The sequence below is a fragment of the Syngnathus typhle genome, linkage group LG9 (assembly GCF_033458585.1).
Source record: "Syngnathus typhle isolate RoL2023-S1 ecotype Sweden linkage group LG9, RoL_Styp_1.0, whole genome shotgun sequence".
Classification (NCBI taxonomy): Eukaryota; Metazoa; Chordata; class Actinopteri; order Syngnathiformes; family Syngnathidae; genus Syngnathus; species Syngnathus typhle.
Genome location: NC_083746.1, coordinates 12,801,631 through 12,825,335, shown reverse-complemented (window position 1 = coordinate 12,825,335; position 23,705 = coordinate 12,801,631). Strand labels below are relative to the sequence as shown.

General features: G+C 46.2%; 1 protein-coding gene and 1 long non-coding RNA gene across 2 annotated transcripts; both read right to left on the bottom strand.

The window, feature by feature from the left end:
* Positions 1-3,180: 3,180 nt before the first annotated feature.
* Positions 3,181-9,803, bottom strand: LOC133159424 (general transcription factor II-I repeat domain-containing protein 2-like). Its single transcript, XM_061286387.1, has 2 exons — positions 9,076-9,803; positions 3,181-6,739 (listed from the first exon to the last, which is right to left on the bottom strand). The coding sequence occupies exons 1-2, from the start codon at positions 9,801-9,803 to the stop codon at positions 4,885-4,887; spliced, it is 2,583 nt and encodes an 860-aa protein (XP_061142371.1). The 3' UTR covers positions 3,181-4,884.
* An 8,616-nt stretch (positions 9,804-18,419) lies between these two features.
* Positions 18,420-23,115, bottom strand: LOC133159612 (uncharacterized). Its single transcript, XR_009715718.1, has 2 exons — positions 22,914-23,115; positions 18,420-18,847 (listed from the first exon to the last, which is right to left on the bottom strand). It is a non-coding gene; the product is annotated as an uncharacterized LOC133159612 (long non-coding RNA).
* Positions 23,116-23,705: the final 590 nt, after the last annotated feature.

The following is a 23,705-nucleotide window of genomic DNA, read 5'->3' as shown; positions in this document are numbered from 1 at the left end:
GAGCCACCTCATCTGGCTCCTCTCAACGTGGAGGAGCAGTGACTCTACTCCGAGTCTCTCGCGGATGACCAAACTTCTCACCCTATCTCTAAGGGAGAGCCCGGACATCCTGCGGAGAAAACTCATTTCGGCCGCTTGTATCCGGGATCTCGTTCTTTCGGTCACGACCCATAGCTCGTGACCATAGGTGAGGGTAGGAGCGTAAATCGACCGGTAAATTGAGAGCTTTGCCTTTTGGTTCAGCTCTCTCTTTACCACGACGGACCGGTACAAAGTCCGCATTACTGCCGACGCTGCACCGATCCGCCTGTCGATCTTGCGCTCCATCCTCCCCTCACTCGTGAACAAGACCCCAAGATAGGTTTGACTTTCCGACGACCCTCCTCTCCAGCACCCCTGAATAGACCTTACCAGGGAGGCTGAGGAGTGTAATTCCCCTGTAAATGGAACACACCCTCTGGTCCCCCTTCTTAAAGAGGGGAACCACCACCCCAGTCTGCCAATCCAGAGGCACTGTCCCAGATGTCCACGTGATGTTGTAGAGACGTGTCAGCCACGACAGCCCCACAACATCCAGAGCCCTTAAGAAATCCGGGCGGATCTCATCCACCCCCGGGGCCCTGCCACCGAGGAGTTTTTTAACTACCTCGGTGACTTCAACCCCAGAGATTGGAGAGTCCGCCTCAGAGTCCCCAGGCCCCGCTTCCACAATGGAAGGCGTGTCGGTGGAATTGAGGAGGTCTTCGAAGTATTCTCCCCACCGACACACGACGTCCCGAGTCGAGGTCAGCAGCACGCCATCTCCACTGTAAACTCCTGAGACGCCGGATGGTGGACCAGAATTTCCTCGAAGCCGTCCGGAGGTCATTCTCCATGGCCTCGCCAAACTCCTCCCACGTCCGGGTTTTTGCCTCGGCAACCGCCGAAGCCGCGTTCCGCTTGGCCATCCGGTACCTGTCAGCTGCCTCCGGAGTCCCGCACGCCAAAACGGCCCGATAGGACTTCTTCTTCAGCTTGACGGCATCCCTTACCGCCGGTGTCCACCAGCGGGTTCGGGGATTGCCGCCACGACAGGCACCAATGACCTTACGGCCACAGCTCCGGTCGGCCGCCTAAACAACGGGACTCAATGTCCCCCGCCTCCCCCGGGATGTGGGAATAGCTCTGCCGGAGGTGGGAGTTGAAGCTCTTCCTGACAGGGGATTCCACCAGACGTTCCCAGCAGACCCTCACAGAGCGTTTGGGTCTGCCAGGTCGGACCGGCATCTTCCCCCACCATCGGAGCCAACCCACCACCAAGTGGTAATCAGTTGACAGCTCCGCCCCTCTCTTCGCCCGAGTGTTCAAAACATGCGGCCGCAAATCCGATGACACGACTACAAAGTCGATCATCAAATTGCGGCCTAGGGTGTTCTGGTGCCAAGTGCACACATGGACACCCTTATGTTTGAACATGGTGTTCATTATAGAAAATCCGTGTCGAGCACAGAAGTCCAACAATAGAACACCGCTCGGGTTCAGATCGGGGGGGCTGTTCCTCCCAATCACGCCCTTCCAGGTCTCACTGTCATTAGTTAGTTTTAGTTAGTTAGTTTATTGTTTAGCACATATTATTATATCAATAACTGTGCAAGGAGGGAGACGAAGCCTAGGGCTTGTAAAGAGCTCCACTCCTTCTCCACTCATTGCCCACGTGAGCATTGAAGTCACCCAGTAGAACGATGGAGTCCCCAGAAGGAGCGCTCTCCAGCACTTCCTCCAGGGACCCCAAGAAGGGTGGGTACTCTGAGCTGCTGTTTGGTGCATAGACACAAACAACAGTCAGGACCCGTCCCCCCACCCGAAGGCGGAGGGAGGCTACCCTCTCGTTCACCAGGGTGAACCCCAATGTACAGGCGCCCAGCCGGGGGGCAATAAGTATACCCACACCTGCTCGACGCCTCTCACCGTGGGCAACTCCAGAGTGGAAGAGAGGCCAGCCCCTCTCGAGAGGGCTTGGACCGGAACCCAAACTGTGCGTGGAGGCAAGTCCGACTATATCTAGTCGGAACTTTTCTGCCTCGCACACCAGCTCGGGCTCTTTTCCAGCCAGAGAGGTGACATTCCATGTCCCAAGAGCCAGCTTCTGCAGCCGGGGATCAGACCGCCAAGGTCCCTGCCTTTGGCCGCCGCCCAGCTCGCACTGCACCCGACCCCTTTGGCCCCTCCCATGGGAAGGGGGACCCACATTTCCTTTTCGGGCTTTGCCCGGCCGGGCCCCATGGGCGAAGGCCCGGCCACCAGACGTTCGCCTTCGAGCCCTGCCTCCAGGCCTGGCTCCAGAGGGGAGCCCCGGTGACCCGCGTCCGGGCGAGGGAAATCTGTTTCCATATATATTTTTCATCATAAGGGGCTTTTTGAGCCGTGCTTTGTCTGGCCCTTCACCTAGGACCCGTTTGCCATGGGTGACCCTACCAGGAGCATGAAGCCCCAGACAACATGGCTCCTAGGATCATAGGGGCACGCAAACCCCTCCACCACAATAATAACTCATGGAGGGGGGCGTTAAACTCAGACCATGTTATGGCACGTATGACCTTTTTCTGAAGTATCTCAAGCTTTTTTAAATTGGTTGGAAATGTGTTACACCATATAATATTGCAACATTTTAAATGAGGTTCAAATAAGAATTTGTACAGAGTAAGAAGTGAGATTGTGAGATCATCAATATGTCTTTTAAAGTTCAAGAACTCGTCAATGTGGATCCCCAGGAATTTAGTAGAGCTGATTATTTCAATGTTTTGTCCGTTGATTTTTATGCAAATTTGGTCAATGTCCTTTTTTTTATGGGAGCGGAATATGATGTGGCTTGTTTTATCGACATTTAGGGAGAGTTTGTTGCATTTAAACAATATGTTTATTTTCGCTAACTCACTATTTATAATTTGTTCAAGTGTATTTGGATTTTTGTGGGAAAGAAACAAGTTTGTATCATCAGCAAATAATACTTTATGTAGTATGGATGAAGTATTAACAATGTCATTTTTGTACAAGATGAAGAGGAGCGGCCCTAAGATGGACCCTTGGGGAACTCCATAATTGGTGGGTTTGTATGAAGATTTATGTTTGTTAATAGAAACATATTGATGTCTTCCAAACCGGTAGCGGAACCAGTCTAACGCCAGGCCTCTAATACCATAGTGTTGTAATTTATTTACAAGAATGTCATCATATTTCTATGATAGTCAATGCAATTTATCACCTTGTCTCCTTCACTGTCCATTTCATTAAAGGCCAAGCACAGGGTAACGAGTGAGATTTACTGAGATCCAGCAACACAGACACACACTTAAGACCATGGACATATACATACACTCACCCATACCAAAGCTGGCCTGACAGACGTACACACACACACACACACACACCCAAACACTCAAACACACAAGAACACTCTGTAGACATTACCCGCTGTATTGTCACAGAGCAGACAATTGCCTAGTCCTACCCAGTCAGTAGTATTCAGGCCAGATCCCAAGCCAAAAATGAGAAAATAAATGTAAGAGAGAGGAAAAGAGAAAAAGAGGGGGCGAGTGGTGAGATGCGGAGAGAAAGAGAGAAATAAGCCATTCACCGTCTCCAGGTTCAATGGTTGTCATGACGACAAGGACGCTGTTTTTTATGACATCATCATCACGCGCCTGTGTTTACACTTGCGGGGAAGCGGCATGTTGCAAGTTGGCAGACAGTTCTTCTTGGAGTTCAGAATTAATGTCTCCATCTTTTCCACTCAGACAATAAGTTGTTCGGGGGTTCCTGTACAGTTTGCCGTTGATGTAAAGTTTGTCAATGAACTTTTTGGCTTTCCTTGCCTCGGCCATGATCGGGTGAAGCAGCCTCCGTCTATTCATGATCTCCGGAGGGAACTGATCGCTGATGGAGTAGTTAGAGCCTTTTAGCTCTCTGCCCCTCGACATGACGGCAGACTTCATCTTTGAGTCAACAACTTTAGCCACAATGGGACGGGGCCTCCTCTGTTGGTCGGTTCTGGTCCTCCCGAGGCGATGTACTCTGTAGAAGCGAACAGCTCCGACGTCCTCAGGCTTCATTTTCAATTCGTTGACAAGAAATGTTTTGACAAATTCTTCTGATCTCCGGTAAGTTTCATCTTTTGTTTCTGTAAGTCCGTGTATAATGATGTTATCCCTCATACTAAGCCACTACAGATCAAGAATGGAGTTTGCCATGTTGACTTTGTCTCTTTGTAGTTCGGCTGTCAAATGTTTGAGGTGGTTTACTTCAGTCCGAAGTGACGCATTGTCAGCCTTTAGCACAGGGGTGTCAAAGTCAAATGGACGGAGGGCCAAATAAAAAATTTAGCTACAAGCCGAGGGCCGGACTGTTCGAATGTTCATTGAAAAATTTTTAAATGACGCATATAGTCTAGTGAACCTAATTGAACCTACTGAAAACCTAACAAATATATTCCAATATGATCAGATAAATAAAGCAATATTTTCTTATGGCTCTGTCAGTAATCTTTAATTTTCAACAGACACAAAAGACAAATTTCCTTTATATAAAAATCCCCATAACATGAACAATAAATGAAAGAAACCGGTATTCAAGGCACCATCAGTAGCCTATATTTTCTATTTTAGCAAAAGTGGGCTAAATTTACTTCAAAGAAAAAAACAATAATAGCAATTTTCTATCATCCACTCAACTGAAATATTTTTAAAATATAATTGGATTGAAATACAATAAAATAAAGTGCAAAAATCTATTAATCAAAAACAACACTTTGTTTAAGGAGAAGTAACATGCAGTGAAAACAAATATTAAACTTTAACTTTTAAACTTGAACTGAGTAAAAACTCTAAATATGTGATTGCACAGTAATGTTCACTTGTTTGAGGTTGAGGGTGATACTTGGTGGTGTCCCATCTTTTCCACAAGTTCATCAATGTTCGGGGTAAGGCTCTGAGCTGAGGAAATCCTCAGAATTGAGTGGAGGTGTTCAGCAGTAAGTCGACTTCTGTGTGATGTTTTGTTCAGGTTCATCAAAGAAAACAGTTGTTCACACAGGTATGTGCTGCCAAACATAGACAACGTTTGAGCAGCCTGGATGCGCAGCTGGGGCATTGTGTCGGGGAGGAAACGGGCGAACTCCGCAGCACCCACTGCCGCATATTTTGCCCTCAGTGCATCATTGCATTGGAGGTCAATCAACTCCATTTGGAGGTTTGGTGGTGAGCTTTCCACGTCAACAGCAAATGGGTTACCGAGCAGTTCCAACCTGCTTTTTTGTGCTTCAAAGTCAGCAAATCGGCGTCGAAAGTCAGCGGCAAGCATACCTATTTTATCAGCCAACTGTGCGCTCGGGAACGCACTGGTAGAGAGCTTCTCTTTCATGGTCTGGCAGCTGGGAAAGTGGCTCAAATTTTCTTTCCGCATCTGCGTCTCCCACAGAGTCAGTTTGGTTTTAAATGCCTTCACTGTACTGTACATATCAGAGATGACACGATCCCGACCCTGCAGCTGCAAGTTCATTGCATTCAGATGACTCGTAATGTCACACAGAAAAGCCATTTCACACAGAAACATTTCGTCTCGGAGTTGTGTTGTGTCTTTCCCTTTGCTGTCCAAGAACAGACAAATCTCCTCACGAAGCTCGAAACATCTTTGAAGCACCTTTCCCTGGCTTAGCCATTGCACCTCTGTGTGATAAGGCAAATCACCATGCTCCGTTTCTAACTCCGTCAGAAATGCCTTGAACTGGCGGTGATTCAAACCTTTGGCTCTGATAAAGTTAACTGTGCGCGTGATGATGCTCATTACATGCTCCATTTTCAAGGCTTTACCGCACAACGCTTCCTGGTGTATGATACAATGATAAGCTGTCAGCTCACCTGTCGCGTTTTCCTCTTGCATCTTTTCCCGTATCTTCGCCACCAGTCCGCTCCTGTGTCCACACATCGCAGGTGCTCCGTCGGTTGTCAAACCCACGAGTTTTTCCCAAGGCAGCTCCATCTCATTTACACATCTTGACACCTCTTCATACAAATCATGCCCCGTAGTTGTGCCATGCATAGGACGTAAAGCCAAAAACTCCTCTGTCACGCTTAGGCTGGAGTCCACTCCGCGGATGAAAATTGACAACTGGGCAATGTCAGAAATGTCGGTGCTCTCATCCACGGCCAAGGAATATGCAATGAAATCTTTTCCCTTTTTCACAAGCTGCTCTTTTAGATTGATGGACAACTGGTCTACTCTCTCGGCAATGGTGTTTCTGCTCAGACTCACATTTAAAAAGAGTTGCCTTTTTTCTGGGCAAAGTTCGTCACAAACTTTAATAATGCAGTTTTTGATGAAATCCCCCTCCGTAAATGGCCGGGCTGATTTAGCGATCTCTTCTGCCAAAATAAAACTGGCGTTGACAGCAGCCTGGCCTTGTGATTTGGCTTTTTTGAACAGAGCCTGTAGAGATTTGAGGCCTCGTTTTAATTCCTCTGCCTTTTGTAGCCTTTGTTCCATGTCCATATTCTTGTTTTTGTCCGCGTGTTTCGTTTCATAATCTCGTCTCAGATTATACTCTTTCAGTACCGCCACACTTTCTCCACACAGAAGACACACAGGTTTTCCAGCTACCTCCGTGAACATATACTCCGACTCCCACCAGTCGGATGTTATCAATAGAGATGTTTGGGGGGCGGACAGGCAAACTGCAGTTTGGTAGTGGTTGGTGGAGGATTTTGGTCTGTTTTATATTAATGGATAGACCAAGCTGTTTGTATGCGTTCGCAAAGGCAGAATACTCTGTAGGTCTTCTTCCGAGAGGGCTACAGGGGCATTGTCATCCGCATACTGCAGCTCCATGATGGATATGGTGGTGGTTTGACCTTTATCCCTGAATCGGTTGATGTTAAGAAGTTGACCGTCTGTTATGTACATGACTTTGACTCCGTGGGGCAAATGCTTGCTTGTGTGGTGGAGGATAGCAGTGATAAAGATGGAAAATAGTGTTGGAGCGAGGACGCATCCCTGTTTGACTCCTGTGTCAACCCTGAAGGGTTCTGTCTTGTCTCCACTGCCGCTGAGCACTGTGGCTGAGATGTTATCAAAGTCAGCTTTATTGTCAATCTCTCCACATGTCACAACACACAAAGAGACCGAAATTACGTTTTTCTCTATCCCACGGTGACGAGACACATAACACGATAGACATACATGTACGCGACACAATATAAAAACAAGAAGGCAAAAATTCAAACAATCAATAGTAAGAGTGATGAATAAATAATAAATAAACAGATAACACAATAAATAACGGAGCCAGCAAGCATAGCGCAAAAGTAAAAAACATCATAAACAAAAAGGCACAAACAATAAATAAGAGTAATAACAAATAATAAATAATAAGAGCCAGTGTGCATTCAGACAGTTCAGACAGTAAAAGTACAGGACGCTATGCAGAACGGGGGAGCGAGTTCAGGATCCTAACAGCCTGGAGTATGAAGCTGTTTGAGAGTCTGGAGGTGCGGGAGCGCAGGCTTCTGTACCTCTTCCCAGAGGGCAGAAGCTCGAACAAAGAGTGAGCGGGGTGACTCGCATCACTCACAATCGTGGTCGCCTTGCGGGTGAGATGGGAGGTGTAAATGTCCTTCAAGGAGGGGAGCGAAGCACCAGCAATCTTACCAGCAGTGTTCACTATGCGCTGCAGGGCCTTCAAGTTGTAGTCAGTGCAGCCGCCACCCCAAACAGCAATACAGCTGGAGAGGACGCTCTCAATGGTGCCGCGGTAAAATGCAGTCATGACGGCCGGAGGAGCGCTCGCTCGCCTGAGTTTCCGCAGGAAGTACAGGCGGCGCTGGGCTTTCTTTGCCAGTGACGCGGTGTTGGTGGACCAGGAGAGATCCTCACTGATGTGCACCCCCAGGAACTTGGCGCTGCTCACTCGCTCCACCACAGCACCGTCGATGGTCAGCGGCAGGTGTTGGGTGTGACCCTTCCGGAAGTCCACAACAATCTCCTTGGTCTTGTTGACGTTCAGCAGGAGGTTGTTGTCCCTGCACCACGTGGTCAGAAGGTCAACCTCCAGCCTGTATTGAGTCTCGTCTCCCTTGGTGATGAGACCCACCAGAGTCGTGTCAAGTCAAGTCAAGTCAAGTTTATTTGTATAGCCCTAAATCACAAGCAGTCTCAAAGGGCTTCACATAGACAGAAATTGACAATTATTCTCAAAGCATCCCCTGATCTTAAGCTCCCGTGTCGTCAGCAAACTTCACGATACGGTTGTCGCTGTAGGTTGCAGTGCAGTCATGCGTCAGGAGGGTGAAGAGCAGCGGACTGAGCACGCAGCCTTGGGGGGCCCCCGTGCTCAGCGTGATGCTGGCGGAGATTTTGTCGCCAACACGTACTACCTGTGGCCTCTGACAGAGGAAGTCCAGTAGCCAGTTGCAGAGGTAGGTACTGAGGCCCAGCGCGTCAAGTTTGCTGATGAGGCGTTGTGGCACAATGGTGTTGAAGGCAGAACTGAAGTCCACAAACAGCAATCTCACATACGAGTCCCTCCTCTCCAGGTGGGTGAGGGCCGAGTGGAGGGCAGAGCAGATGGCATCCTCAGAAGACCGCTTGGCTCGGTACGCAAACTGGAAGGGGTCAGTGGTGGGGGGGAGAACGGATCGGATGTGCTCCATGACAAGCCGCTCAAAGCACTTCATGATGATGGGCGTAAGTGCCACGGGGCGGTAGTCATTGAAGCAGGACGGAGCGGGTTTCTTCGGCACAGGTACGATGGTGGCAGCTTTGAAACACGACGGGACGACGGCCTGCTGCAGGGAAGTGTTAAAGATGTCCGTGAAGACATCCGTAGTTTCAGTACTCTGATGTATTTGTCTGGGCAACCAATCTTGGACAGAACCAGCCAAAGGGCCTGACGGTTAACTGAATCAAAGGCTTTGGTGAGGTCTATGAAGGCTATGTATAGTGGTTGATTTTGTCCCCGGCATTTTACTTGCAGTTGTCGAGCAATGAAAACCATGTCTGTGGTGCCTCTGCTTGGGCAAAATCCACTCTGAGACTTAGGAAGGATACTTTCTGACAGGGGGGTGAGTCTGTTGGCCAGAACCCGAGCGAGGGCTTTCCCTCTGGTGAAGGAGAGAAATGCCACGGTAATTCCCGCAGTCTGCCTTGTCGCCTTTCTTGAATATGGAGACGATTAAGGCATCTCTGAGCTGCACAGGGATTTCCTCTTCTTCCCATTTCTTATGAAGCAGGGCATGGGTGTGCTTGAGAAGGTCGGGTCCGCCTTTCTTCAAGACCTCTGCTGGAATTCCATCGGGCCCAGCAGCCTTGTTGCTCCTCATCTTCGCAATGGCATCCTGCAGCTCGTTCCGGCTGTGTGGCTCTCCCATGCTTTCAGCTGTGGGCTGTTGTGGTAGTTGGTCAAGAGCCTCCATCTCAGGTATAGTGTCACTGTTTAAGAGGTCCTGGTAGTGTTCTTTCCACCTGTTTGCAATTGCCTCCTTGTCTTTCAGCAGCAACAGGCCATCCTTAGAGCGAAGGGGGGTTAGGCAGCGGTGGCTGGGACCATACACCGCTCTTGTGGCATCAAAGAAGCCTCTTGTGTCCCCAGAGTCAGCAAGCTGCTCGATCTCCAGAGCCTTCTTTGTCCACCATTGGTTCTTCAGTTTCCTAACCTGTGTTTGGACGGCTGCCTTCGCTTTGGCATGGGCTACTCTTTTCACCTTGCAGTGGATGTCATTTTGCCAGGTGATGAAAGATTGCAGCTTGTTGTTAATTAGCTGCTGGATCTGTGTCATGCTCATCAAACCAGTCTTGATGCGTCCGCTTTTTGTGACCGAGGACTTTTTTGCAGGTGTTCATTATGGCAGTCGAAAGTGTACTCCAGTGTGTTTCAGTATCCTCTGGGTACTGTTTGGGCAGTGCTGCACTAAGAGCCTCCTGTCGTACGGCGTCATACGACGTCAGCACTATGTTGTTTTCAATAAAAACATGAAGAACTCCCGTTTGCGTCAATATAATTACGTGAGCTCTTTGCATGAACCACGATGCAAAGAAACTCCTCTTTTTGGGTACAGGCTACAAGGAGTATATATTACAAAGGAGACTTTATACGTGATCATCATTCATCCATCCATCCATCCATTTTATTTTATTACTCAGGTATTTTCAAAGCAAATTAATATTGTTGCATTTATTAATTTGCTTTAACATGACAGCGCAATATAATTAAAAGCTGACACGATAGCAATGTCAAACGTGTTCATTTAAGAAAAAGCCACACGTTTTGTGATCAAATCTTTCATAATGAGAATGATTTGAGTGAATTGATTTTACAATTTTTATCCCCCCCTCCCCACCATCTGTCACTTTGCTTGGGACAAAAGGAGCCTTGAGAACTGAAATTTCTTGTCAATTATTCATTCAAATCAATTCACTCAAATCATTCTCGTTATGAAAGATTTGATCACAAAACGTTTCCGTCTGTACGACTGGTCTCTGAATGCACCCCGCTTCAATGGCAGAACGCGGATGAATTTAAAGACATCAAATGAGAATAATGCTTTATAAAAATTAAAATTGAGTGACGCAAACGTGAGTTCTTCATGTTTTTGTTGAAAACAACATAGTGCTGACGCCGTACGACATGGGTTTTTCGCTTTCCAAATAAGGGGTCGTCACTAATTATTTGTGTTCAGATAAATGTCTGAGCTATAATGGTGTAATTAATTGTAAGTGTCTGTTTATTGTATTCGTTTATATGTTTAATAAAGACAAAGCCATCACAAAACTGTTGTAAATATTTAGATTTTGATCTAAATTAGCCTTGAATAAAAACTAAGCAGTCACATGAATTAACAGAAAAAATGGACAGCCGGACTCGGACTCATGGTCAAGAGGCTGGACTCGGACTCGGTGCAAAAATCCGACCGAGTCCACAGCCCAGGTTCGCACGTTCCAGGCTCCAATGTGTACATGTTTTTGTTTCTGATTGCGTGGTGGTGATCCCGCTGGATGCGGTATTCCAGACACGATTTTGTGAGACAGGCTATGTTTAGGGTACCTTTTCTAACCCCCTCCCCTACTGGGGTGAGCAGAGTGGATCCTGAATAGGGCTGCTCAGTCATGGGTGCAGCTGCCGAGAAGCTCTTCTGCCTCAGTCCAAGAACTTAACGACGAATCTAACACCCACCGCCTGTGTGCCAGGTTGTGGCTAGGGGCTGCCAGACCTCACTGTCCTGCCCCCGTTACCACTTCCTGATCGCCACAGGAATTTGTTGTCCAGGATGTAAAATGGTAAAGATTCCCTTCAGGAGGACGCCTGCGCGTGACGTCTTTTAGCCTGGGGAGACTGATGCGCCTGCAGCCACCACACGGTCCTTGGCAGAGAGGGGCCTGGATCCAATGGCATGGAGTCCATGACGATTGGAGACCACCCTCTGTTGCAGCCTTCATCCGCCTTCAGTGCCGTTGTGACTCACAGTGTCATCCTCCGCCACTCCCACCGTTGAGGTCTTTGGATCGCACTTTTTCTGGAACCTCCCCTTCGACCTTACCGCCTTGGTTGAACCTACCAGGAACCGAGACTCCAGACAGCATCGCTCTTAGGTTCATTGGAACACGCAAGGCTCTCCAACACGGCAAGGTGGCGATCCATGGAGAACACACACACACGCACGCACAAACATTCTACATTCACCGGCATTACGAACTAAAGCATGAGCATGTGATTGTGCAGTCAGTCACACAGTCTGAACTACATGAGTTGGATGTGTCACGCACAGTAAAAGGCAAACATCTCTGCTAAGTTACGAAAGGTTTACTGTATTTGTTTTTTAGTAGGAGGATATACGTAGCTTATAATAATAATAATTATCCTAATACCGTATTTTACGCTCTATTAGGTGCACCGGGGTATAAGGCGCACCTTCAATGAACGGCCCATTTGAAAACTTTGTCCATATATAAGGCGCACCGGACTATAAGGCGCATAAAATAGAAGCTTTACTGCAACAAACTGAGGTTGACTAGGGTTGCCGTATGCACCCACTAGCCAATAACCAACGAGCCCTCTGTAAACAATCGCGTTTCTCAAACGATCTCCTATAAAATAATTGGAACTGACTAAAGTTCGATCTAACGCAATGGTACTACTTACCTATGTTTCCCTTCCATATCAATCCGTAAATTTACTCGAAACATTAACAGAGCAGCCTATTTTGACATGAAATAGCCTCGCGCGTATAGCAGCTATCGTTATAGCATTAGCCATCCGCAATTTCCTATGAGCCTCAGCTCGCAATCTCCCATGAGCCTCAGCAAAGTGTAAACAATCGCGTTTCTCAAACGATCTCCTATAAAATGATCAGAACTGACTAATGTTCGATCTAACGCATTGGTACTACTTACCTATGTTTCCCTTCCATATCGATCCGTAGATTTACTCAAAACATTAACAGAGCAGCCTATTTTGACATGAAATAGCCTCGCGTGTATAGCAGCTATCGTTATAGCATTAGCCACCCGCAATTTCCCATGAGCCCCAGCTCGGAATCTCCCATGAGCCTCAGAAAAGTGTAAACAATCGCGTTTCTCAAACGATCTCCTATAAAATGATCGGAACTGACTAAAGTTAAATCTAACGCATTGGTACTGCTTACCTATGTTTCCCTTCCATATCGATCCGTAGATTTACTCGAAACATTAACAGAGCAGCCTATTTTGACATGAAATAGCCTCGCGCGTATAGCAGCTATCGTTATAACTTTAGCCATCCGCAAAAACCCATGACCCTCAGCTCGCAATCTCCCATGAGCCTCAGCAAAGTGTAAACAATCGCGTTTCTCAAACGATCTCCTATAAAATGATCAGAACTGACTAAAGTTCGATCTAACGCATTGGTACTACTTACCTATGTTTCCCTTCCATATCAATCCGTAGATTTACTCGAAACATTAACGGAGCAGCCTATTTTGAAATGACATAGCCTCGCGGGTACAACAGCTATTCGGTGACGCCCCCTGACTACAATTACCGTAATGTTGGGAAGCGATGCAACCTTGTAATTTACTAGTTGTACTATAACGTACTAAAACATTTTGGCAGAGCACTGTGTACAACCAGTATGGATCAACAAATTCATCAATTGATCCATATGTAAGGCGCACCGGACTATAAGGCGCACTGTCGACTTTTGATAAAAATTTTGGTTTTTAGGTGCGCCTTATAGGGCGGAAAATACGGTAATAATAAAAACACACTATGTTTTGTGTTGCACACCTGACAGACCCAACCCAAATCACAGATGGAGGCATTCAAGAAATGATATTTATTTCTCCTTGAGCTGGGGAAGTGGAGATGATGGCCTGCTCAACGGCGGTAGCCAGGGAGCCAGTTACCGGGATGGATTTACATGTCAGTGTGTAAGGATCAGACAGTACAGCCATGTGCAAAGCGACCAGACTTTATTGTGAAAGGGAAGGGGATCGATGGAGTCTTGGAGCGGTGGACGGACGAGGCTGTAGTCGCTGGGCGAGGGCGGCTGGATGACAGGACGCTTCTGGAGCAGGCGACTGCTGCTGCAAATGCGGGACAGGACTGACTAGACAAGGACCGAATCACCAGCAAATGGGGAGTCAAGCTTTCTAAGATCGATGCGGACAAGGACATGACGAGACAAGCTGACAACTGGCGTTGCGCTGGTCGCACTAATATAGACTTCCTGATGAGCCACCGCCAGGTGCCGGTGATCAGGGAGAAAGGGGGTGTGACTGAGCGGCCGGCGGCGCCCACTCGTGACAGTGTGTCCATTTGTAATTCTTCTTCTTATTGTTTTGTGATAATATGCTATCACAATGTTCACAATGGAACACTAACTCTTACCACATGAAACAACCCATGTTGCACGGGAATAAAAAATGTCACTAGGAGGTAGCCTATGGCAATAGAGAACTGAACAATATTAATATTTCATGCTGGTATATTCTAAACTGCAATTATTGTCATTATTTATATTATTCATCGTTATTTATTTATCCCATCCATTCAAACTACTCACCCCATCTCTAAGACAGAGCCCAGACACCCTGCGGAGAAAACTCATTTTGGCTGCTTGTATCCGGGATCTTGTTCTTCTTCTAAATGAAAACTTGTGTCTGTATTGTGTCAGTTGAACTGTGTGGTAAGTTCCACCTCAATTAAGGGTGGGTTTATATGAGGGACCATCCCATACAATTATTTAATCATTCAAATAAGTCCTAACATTTTCTGAATGCAGTTCAGTATTGTAGTTGTAGTACCTGCAGTCCAACAATAAATAAAAGAGCAAAGTGCATACTATGCTTGTTATTTCTACTCAGATGGTGTATTTTCAATTCACTTAAATTACAACTTAAATTACAATGGGAGCAAGAGGGGTCTGGCTGCAACCACCATTCCCAGCGCTTCCTCTCCACACCTCTGCAACACTATCGTTGGCCTGGAAATGTCATTTATTGCATGATTAAGAGATGCTTATTTGAACACACATAGAAGAAAACGATAACGACTCTTAATATTATTTAAAAACGATCAGCCTTTATCAAAAGGACTGGATACAACTAAAATTTGTGCAACTTGTTTAGAGTTTTGTTTTGAAGCGTAAATACGCATTACATCCTTGTGATGGATTACTTGAGCATTAAAAGCCAAAGTTGCTGAAGCTCCTTTCCACAGCTACTGTATTATTGACTTAAATGTAAACGATCATCTCAACAGAACGTAACCATTTGAACGAGGAGAGGTTTTTTTTTTTTTTGCTTTCTTTCCTAGTACCGTAATTTTCGGACTATAAGTCGCTCCGGAGTACAAGTCGCATCAGCCATAAAATGCCCAAAAAAGTGGAAAAGAAAACATATAAGTCGTTCCGGAGTATAAGTCGCATTTTGGGGGGCAATTTATTCGACAAAATCCAACACCAAGAACAGTCATGAACGAGCAACAACAGGCTAAACGATAGGTACGCTAACGTGACATAAACACAAACGAAGAGCTGAAAACGAGCCTGACGTAACATTCAGAGTTTTTACAAAAATAAACCATTAATAAAACCATCTGTGTCACTCCAATTCATTAAATCCATCGATCGTCCTTTGTCAACAATGCGTGCGCGCCGCTGACGGCGCTTGCACTTGAAAATATTCCACAGGCCCATATAACGATATATAAATTATATATCAAATAACTATTATATGGGGCGGCTCGGTGGCGCACTAGGTAGCACGTCGGCCTCACGGTTAGGAGGGTTCGGGTTCGATTCCACCTCCGGCCCTCTCTGTGTGGAGTTTGCATGTTCTCCCCGGGCCCGCGTGGGTTTTCTCCGGGCACTCCGGTTTCCTCCCACATCCCAGAAACATGCTTGGTAGGCCAATTGAAGACTCCAAATTGTCCCGAGGTGTGAGTGCGAGTGCGAATGGTTGTTTGTCTCTGTGTGCCCTGCGATTGGCTGGCAACCTGTTCAGGGTGTCCCCCGCCTACTGCCCGATGACGGCTGGGATAGGCTCCAGCACGCCCGCGACCCCAGTGGGGACTCAGCGGTACAGAAAATGGATGGATGGATAACTATTATATAAGCAATAATGTTATCAAACCATCTGTGTCACTCCAAATCATTAAATCCATCGATCCTCCTTTGTCAACAATGGGTGTGCACAGCTGACGTCGTTATTCCACAGATCTACTATATAACTATATTGTAGTGTTAACAAAGTGCAAGGAAAGACGTGGGTTTGGTAAACGGCTCTTTATTTAACAAAAACTTCCAGACGTGTGGCGGCGTGCACTTCTAGCCACAGAAGTGTGAGATTGTTCTTTTGCCCTACCAGTACCCTACCTGTCTGTAGCACGTTCGGTAGTCCTCTGTAGCCTGGTCTCTAGCTCTGCCTGTCTTTTGATATTCTTGTCGTCTCCCGTCATCCTGTTCTTCACAACCCCTTTCCCCCCCAATTAACCCCTTGAGCCGCATCATCATGGCTGAGAAGGAAGTAATTTTAGAGCTCTTCAAATTGTACTTTCACAATCTCAAATATGGGTGTGATCATTTTGAAATTTTCAGACATTGTTGTGGGCATAGGTAGAGATGTGCATGTGAATATTGATGATGAGGATTGAAATTTATTCATCCCACAGCGGGGAAATTTACTTGTCACAGCAGTGTACCAGAGTGCAAAATACAAGTGCCAAATTTAAAAAGAGGATAAATAACAGACAAGGACAAATAGTCAGTTTTCTAAGCTTTTTTCATGGAGAACACACTTAATGACTGAAGGAATGGGGTCAAAATACAAAAAGTCCTGCCTAGCTACAAAAACAGATATGCTCAAACCTCATTGAATAAAGTACATAAGCAGACAAGTATATTCACATATAAAAGCAATAAAAGAAATATTTTAAGCATATAATTATTCCTACACACCAAATCAATAAAGAAGACATAACTAGACATTTTTGATAGGTGGTAATGACAAAGGTTTTTATAACTTTATGATCTGATATATATTTCTGAGCACTTTGAAATAACTGTTTTTTGATATACCGTTTTTTTCCATGTATAATGCGCAAAATGTACCGTTTTTTCTCCGTGTATAGTGCGCAAAATTTAACTAATTTATTGTCCTAAAATCTGGGGTGCGCATTATACATCGATAAAAAAAATATATATATATTTTTTTTTAAATTGTTTTTTTAAATTTTTTTTAAAAGAAAGTCATGGTACAACAAAACCAACAACAGGACTGACCGACAAAGTCGTGGAACAAAAAGACAGGGTGACATTACCAAAGACAGGAACAGAAACCACATCATGACAGTAACACATGCAATGATCCGACGGTGAGCGAGGGGCAGACAGGACTTAAATACAAAACACGTTACATCGATTGAGGTGACACAGGAAGAGAGGGGCGACGCGAACAGAAACTATGGCAACCTAGACACATAGCAAAACTGGGGACGAGACATGACAAATCTCCCCCGAAATAAAACTTGAAATCACCTTTCTTCTTGTTTGTTGTCAATCGCGCATCGCATTGAGCCATCCTGCCCAACACACTTAGTAAAATTCATAATTAACGACACATCGTTTGATGCGATGGTGCAATCCTTGATGGTGTGTTATTGTCAAATATTGTTTGTTTTTTAATCTCCATCGCGGACCGGACGTCATACGGAGGCCGCCATTACAGATGCGCAGAACGGATGCGCAAGACACGTCAGCTCTATAAAGAGCGAGAGTTGTTTTCTTCCTATTAGTTTCAATTCACAGTTTAATTAGCAGTTTCAATCAGCAAATAACAAAATGCGTATTACATGTAATATTTTATTTCACAACACTTTGCCTTGTTCCTTTCGTCTCTGCTGCTCACTTCAAACACGCTCCATACGACCGCAATGCTCTCGTATCAGACGTTTGCTCGATCACCTGCTCGTTTGCTGTCTGTCACAATGTACCCTACACAAATCCGAAACATTTGTTGCGGCTCCGAGTCACGACAAGGGGCAAGTTTTGGTTTCCAAGGGTGTTTTTATTCCTCTTCAACGTCTCTCCCATACAGAGCCGCCTTTTTCACGTACGCACGCCTTTTTCACATGCGCGCACGGAGCGCGGTGGTGCGTTTACGGGCAGTAGGAGAAATCAACGCCAACAAAAAAAATGACATCCAGCCTAGTTAAGACCATACCAAAGACTATAAAAATGGGACCCATTGCCTCCCTGCGTGTGTGACGATCATTGGGACTTAAAAAAAAAAAAAAAAAAATTTTTTTTTAATTCATAAAAATTGGGTGCGTATTATACATGGGTACAGGCTTTTTTCCAGCATCAGCATGCCATTTTTAGGGTGCGTATTATACATGGGAGCGCATTATACACGGAAAAAAACGGTAACTAATTTATTGTCCTAAAATCTGGGGTGCGCATTATGCATGGATACAACAATTTTTTAAGAAAATCTCCCTCGAAATAAAATTTGAAATCACCTGTCTACTTGTTTGTTGTCAATCGCGCATCGCATTCAGCCATCCTGCCCAACACACTGTAGTCAGTAAAATTCCTAATTGACGACACATCAGGGGAATTACACTCCTCAGCTTCCCTGGTTCAGGGGTGCTGGAGAGGAGGGTCCGTCGTGTGGCTTTTGTCCTGGCCGTGGAACAGTGGACCAGCTCTTCACCCTCAGCAGGATCCTTGAGGGTGCATGGGAGTTTGCCCAACCAGTTCACATGTGTTTTGTGGACTTGGAGAAGGCGTTCGACCGTGTCCCTCGGGAGGTCTTGTGGGGGGTGCTTCGGGAGTACGGGGTACCGAGCGAACTGATAAGGGCGGTTCGGTCCCTGTATCACCGATGCCAGAGTTTGGTCCGCATTTCCGGCAGTAAGTCGGATTTGTTCCCAGTCAAGTCAAGTCAAGTTTATTTGTATAGCCCTAAATCACAAGCAGTCTCAAAGGGCTTCACATAGACAGAAATTGACAATTATTCTCAAAGCATCCCCTGATCTTAAGCTCCCAAAAGGGCAAGGAAAAACTTAAAAACCCCTAGCAGGGGGAAAATGAGAAACCTTGAGAAGGGACCACAGATGGAAGGATCCCCCTTTCAGGATCACCAGGTTGAAATGGATGCAGAGAGGGCACAAATGATACAACATGAAAATCAATTAAATAAAAAGTGGATCTCCATGTCACAGCAGAGGGCTGCCGAAAGGAGCCCTCAATTGTCCTGGCAGTGCTCTTCGAGGAGGTTGAGCTGCAGTTCCCCTATCCTGAATTGGCCACGAGAATCCAGATAGCCGCTGTCAGCATGGGTACCACCTAACCACCTCCCCGGCCGGGGAGGGGGGAGGGAGGGGGTGGAGAGGGAGAGAAAACAAACTCCAGCCGAATCGGCCACTACAGGTTAGTTAAAGGCCATGTCATAGAAATGTGTCTTTAAACGTGTCTTAAATGTTTCTACTGAGGTAGCAGTCCTAATATCCATTGGTAGGGCATTCCAAAGCTCTGGAGCCCGAATAGAAAATGCTCTAGAGCCTGCAGACATTTTCTTAGCCCTCGGTGTCGCTAAAAGGGTAGCGTTTTGCGAACGAAGGTTACGAGACGGAACATAAGGAACAACTAGGTCGACGAGATATGAAGGCGCTAAGCCATGCAGCGATTTATAGGTTAATAGAAGAACCTTGAAGTCACATCTTAAATGGACCGGAAGCCAATGTAAGTTGGCTAGTATTGGGGTAATGTGATCAAATTTTCTTGTCCGAGAGAGCAGCCTTGCAGCGGCATTTTGTACTAACTGTAGACTTTTGATGCGGGACTTAGGAAGACCCGAAAATAGTACATTACAGTAGTCCAGGCGCGACGTGACGAACGCATGTATAATAGTTTCCGCATCACCGGTCGAGAGGATCGGACGAATCTTTGCAATATTACGAAGGTGAAAAAACGCAATTCTGGTTATATTCTTAATGTGCTTTTGAAAGGAGAGAGTTTGGTCAAATATTACCCCGAGATTAGTTACAGTATCGCTTTGAGTGATAGTACGGTTATCTATAGTTATAGCGGTTTCCTTGAATAAGTGTTGATAACGAGCTGGACCAATTATCAACATCTCAGTTTTATCTGGGTTAAGACGAAGGAAGTTGAGAGACATCCATTGCTTGATCTCCGCAAGGCACTTCTCAAGATTACAACAATCCCGCGGATCTGTCATCGATAACGGCATATATAATTGGGTGTCATCCGCATAGCATTGAAAACTAATATTATATTTACGTATTATGTCCCCAAGCGGAATCATATAAATATTAAAAAGAATTGGTCCGAGAACCGATCCCTGTGGGACACCACATGTAACATTATAGAGCTCCGAGGACGCATTGCCATGGACCACTCGGTGCGTCCTGTTTGATAGATAGGAATGGAACCAGCCTAGTGCTGACCCTGAAATACCAACACAACTTTTAAGACGCCCTAATAAAATATCGAAGTCTACAGTGTCGAAGGCAGCACTAAGATCGAGTAGTAACAGTACAGACGAAATGTTTGAATCCATAGCTACGAGGAGATCATTAGTCACTTTAGCAAGTGCTGTCTCAGTGGAATGATTAGCTCTAAAACCAGACTGAAAAGTGTCGTATCGATTATTGGCGACCATGTAATCAATAAGCTGCTGCGCTACTACTTTTTCAAGAAGTTTTGCTATGAATGGGAGGTTTGAAACTGGCCTATAATTACTGAGACAGTCCGGGTCAAGATTTGGTCGCTTAAGTAACGGTTTAATGATAGCGGTTTTAAAGGCTGTTGGCACTATCCCAGAGGAGACAGACAGATTGATTATATTTAAGACGGACAGTCCTAAAATTTGAAATAATTCTTTAAGTAGTTTGGCTGGAAGAGGGTCGAGTAAACATGTTGTTTGTTTAGCCGCACTAACAATTTGTGTAAGCCTTTCAAGAGACACGCTTTTAAAAGTTGAGAGGGTTGTTGCATGATCATCAGCGTTGGTAAACGGCGTGCTCGACCGAGCGATTGGAATGCTATTCTTGATCTCATCCCTAATGGATTCAATCTTTTGAGCAAAAAATTTCATGAACTCATCAGCTGAGTGGAAGGAACTATCGGAGGTCGGCTGGCGCAGAGTCAGCTTTGCCACTGTATCAAATAGGTGTTTCGGATTGTTTTTATTGAGATTAATAACTTGCGAAAAATATCGAGTTTTTGCTAAGATAAGCGCATCTTTATATTTCAGGAGGCTATCCTGCCATGCCTGATGGAAAACCTCAAGTTTGGTTAGACGCCATCTGCGCTCATGCTTTCTACATAATTGCTTAAGCGTACGCGTTTCATCTGTGAACCACGGAGTAGGCACTCTACGGCGAGTTTTCAGACGTAACGGCGCCACAGAGTCAATGGCATTTAACAATGTCGCATTGAATTCATTCGTAAGATTATCAATAGAGCCGGCGTATGTGAGAAAATTAGTGGTTGCCGGCGACAGTATTTCAGATAGCGCAGTTGCAGTCATAGAGTTGAAATGACGGCTCCTATAATGCTGATTGCTCTCTTGTCTTTGACAAGGAACTAGAATTTCAAACTTTATTAGGTAATGATCAGACAAAACAGTAGTGTATGGCAGTACTGCTATATTTGAGGTTGCAAGTCCTCGGGATAATACCAGATCTATGGTATTTCCATTCTTATGCGTTGCTGCCTGTACAGCTTGCGTAAAACCAAAGGTATCAGTTAAAGTCTGAAACGCCGAAGTAAGTGGCTCTGACGGTAAATTCATGTGGATGTTGAAATCGCCCATGATAATTATATTATCCGCATTGGTTACTAGATCAGCCACAAATTCTGAAAATTCATCCAGGAAGCCAGAGTAAGCCCCGGGTGGACGGTAAATAACAACAAGATAAAATGACGGTAAAGCGGTGGATCGGACAATGAGAACCTCAAATGTTTTAAATACGTTGATCGAACGAGGCCTAAAACTAAGCTCGGAATTCGAGATGAGGGCGACACCCCCACCCTTTTTTCGAGGACGCGCCACATGCGAGCTCACAAAATTTGGAGGCGAGGCCTCATTAAGCGGCATCAGTTCATTAGGTTTTAACCAGGTCTCGCAGAGACCAAAAGCGTTTAGATTATGTTCTGTGATGAGATCATTAACGAGAATGGCTTTCGTATGAAGCGATCTAATATTCATAAAACCAAGTTTAAGTGTAATTGGTCGATCCGGGTGCGTATTTATCGAAGGATATTTATACGAAATGCGAGTAAGATTGTGTTCTCTAAGCCTGACATCACCTCTCAAATGTTTGTTAGCGCGGTGGGCTGATACGACCGTGGGAATCTGATAGTAAATATTCGTTACACGTGTAGAATTATCTGAAACCGGCACCGTTTCCTCAGCAAAACCGGTCGGGGTGGAGTGATTGGATTTGTCTACTACCCCAGTAGAAAGTGCGTTTATGTGTACTGTCGCACTATTCAAACTATCACGCTCTAGTCTACACAAGGAGCTATGTGCATGCTGGGAGTCTAGCCTAGCGCTAGTTAACTTTATCTTAACAGACTCCAAACCCATCCTGACAGGTGGTCTAATCACCTGTGACCCGGCCTGCTCTAAAGTGACCTGTCATGTGTGGCTCAAACAGTAATCTATATTCCTAGAAAGAGTGAAGGCGCCTTCACGGTTAGGGTGAAGGCCGTCCTTCCTCAGCAGGTCGGGGCGGCCCCAGAAGGAAGGCCAGTTATCTATGAAATACAGTCCCTGCTTCTTACAGAACCCAGCCATCCATCGATTAAGGGAGACTAATCTACTAAGCCTCTCATCAGTGCCTCTCCCAGGCAGGGGGCCAGAGACAAATACTCGATGCCGACTCATCTTTCTAGCGAGATCACAAGTCCTCGCTATGTTTCTCTTTGTGATCTCCGACTGCCTCATCCTAACATCATTGGAGCCGACGTGTATCACTATGTCCGAGTAGCTAGTGTTGATGGAACTACGCTGTTGACTAGACCTATTGCGAGTCAGCTCCCTAAGATTAGCTTCTATGTCGGGTGCTCTGCCCCCAGGAATACACATTACCGTGGCTGGATTTGTAAGCGTAATATTTCGGGTAATGGAGTCACCTATGACCAAAGTGCGAGGGCCAGTAGACCGAGATGACTTTGGACGGCTATGCGTCTTACCTGGCTCATCGCGATTAGCAAGCCGCTTGGGGCTAATGCTAACTGGGCTAGCGGGCTGACTACAGCCCGCGTCTGTATCCGCCACATCTACAGTTATCGCGCAATTCTGCTCTAACTGGCGGACACGTCCCTCTAGCAGGGACAACCTCTCTAAGAGAAGGGTGCAGTTGGTGCACGAAGCCACACAAACCTCTCGATCCGCAGCCATACTTTGTGTCCGATGATCGACGGCAGACAAACGGCCACGAAGCCTCCGCTCTCCCAGGCACTCCAATTTAGAGTCAGGGAGATGAGTTCCACGCTGGAGAAAACAAAATCGTCCAAGCCTGAAAAGTATTGGGAGTCTGGCTGAGAAGGAAGAGGGCGTCCGGCAGAGAACCCGGAAGCGAGGTGGACTGCGTGAAAACACGGAAAGCTCAGCGCCGGGATACTGTCGATCCAGTGAGGGTTGGACTCCGCCAAGGCTGCCCTTTGTCACCGATTCTGTTCATCATTTTTATGGACAGAATTTCTAGGCGCAGCCGAGGCGTTGAGGGTGTCCGGTTTGGGGACCTCAGCATCGCGTCTCTGCTTTTTGCAGACGACGTGGTGCTGTTGACTTCTTCAGGCCGTGATCTCCAGCTCGCACTGGAGCGGTTCGCAGCCGAGTGTGAATCGGTCGGGATGAGGGTCAGCACCTCCAAATCAGAGTCCATGGTCCTCGATCGGAAAAGGGTGGAATGCCCTCTCCAGATCGGGGATGAGATCCTGCCCCAAGTGGAGGAGTTTAAGTATCTTGGGGTCTTGTTCACGAGTGAGGGGAGGATGAAGCGTGACATCGACAGGCGGATCGGTGCAGCGTTGGCAGTAATGCGGACTCTGTACCGGTCCGTCGTGGTAAAGAGAAAGCTGAGCCAAAAGGCAAAGCTCTCAATTTACCGGTCGATTTACGCTCCCACCCTCACCTATGGTCACGAGCTATGGGTCATGACCGAAAGAACGA

Excerpts from the sequence above, each read along its gene's own strand:
- LOC133159424 (XM_061286387.1), bottom strand. The coding sequence starts at position 9,803 with ATGACACAGATCCAGCAGCTAATTAACAACAAGCTGCAATCTTTCATC. Across the intron at positions 6,740-9,075 it reads ACTCACCCCCCTGTCAGAAA|ACCAAAATCCTCCACCAACC; the intron begins GTATCCTTCCTA and ends AATATAAAACAG.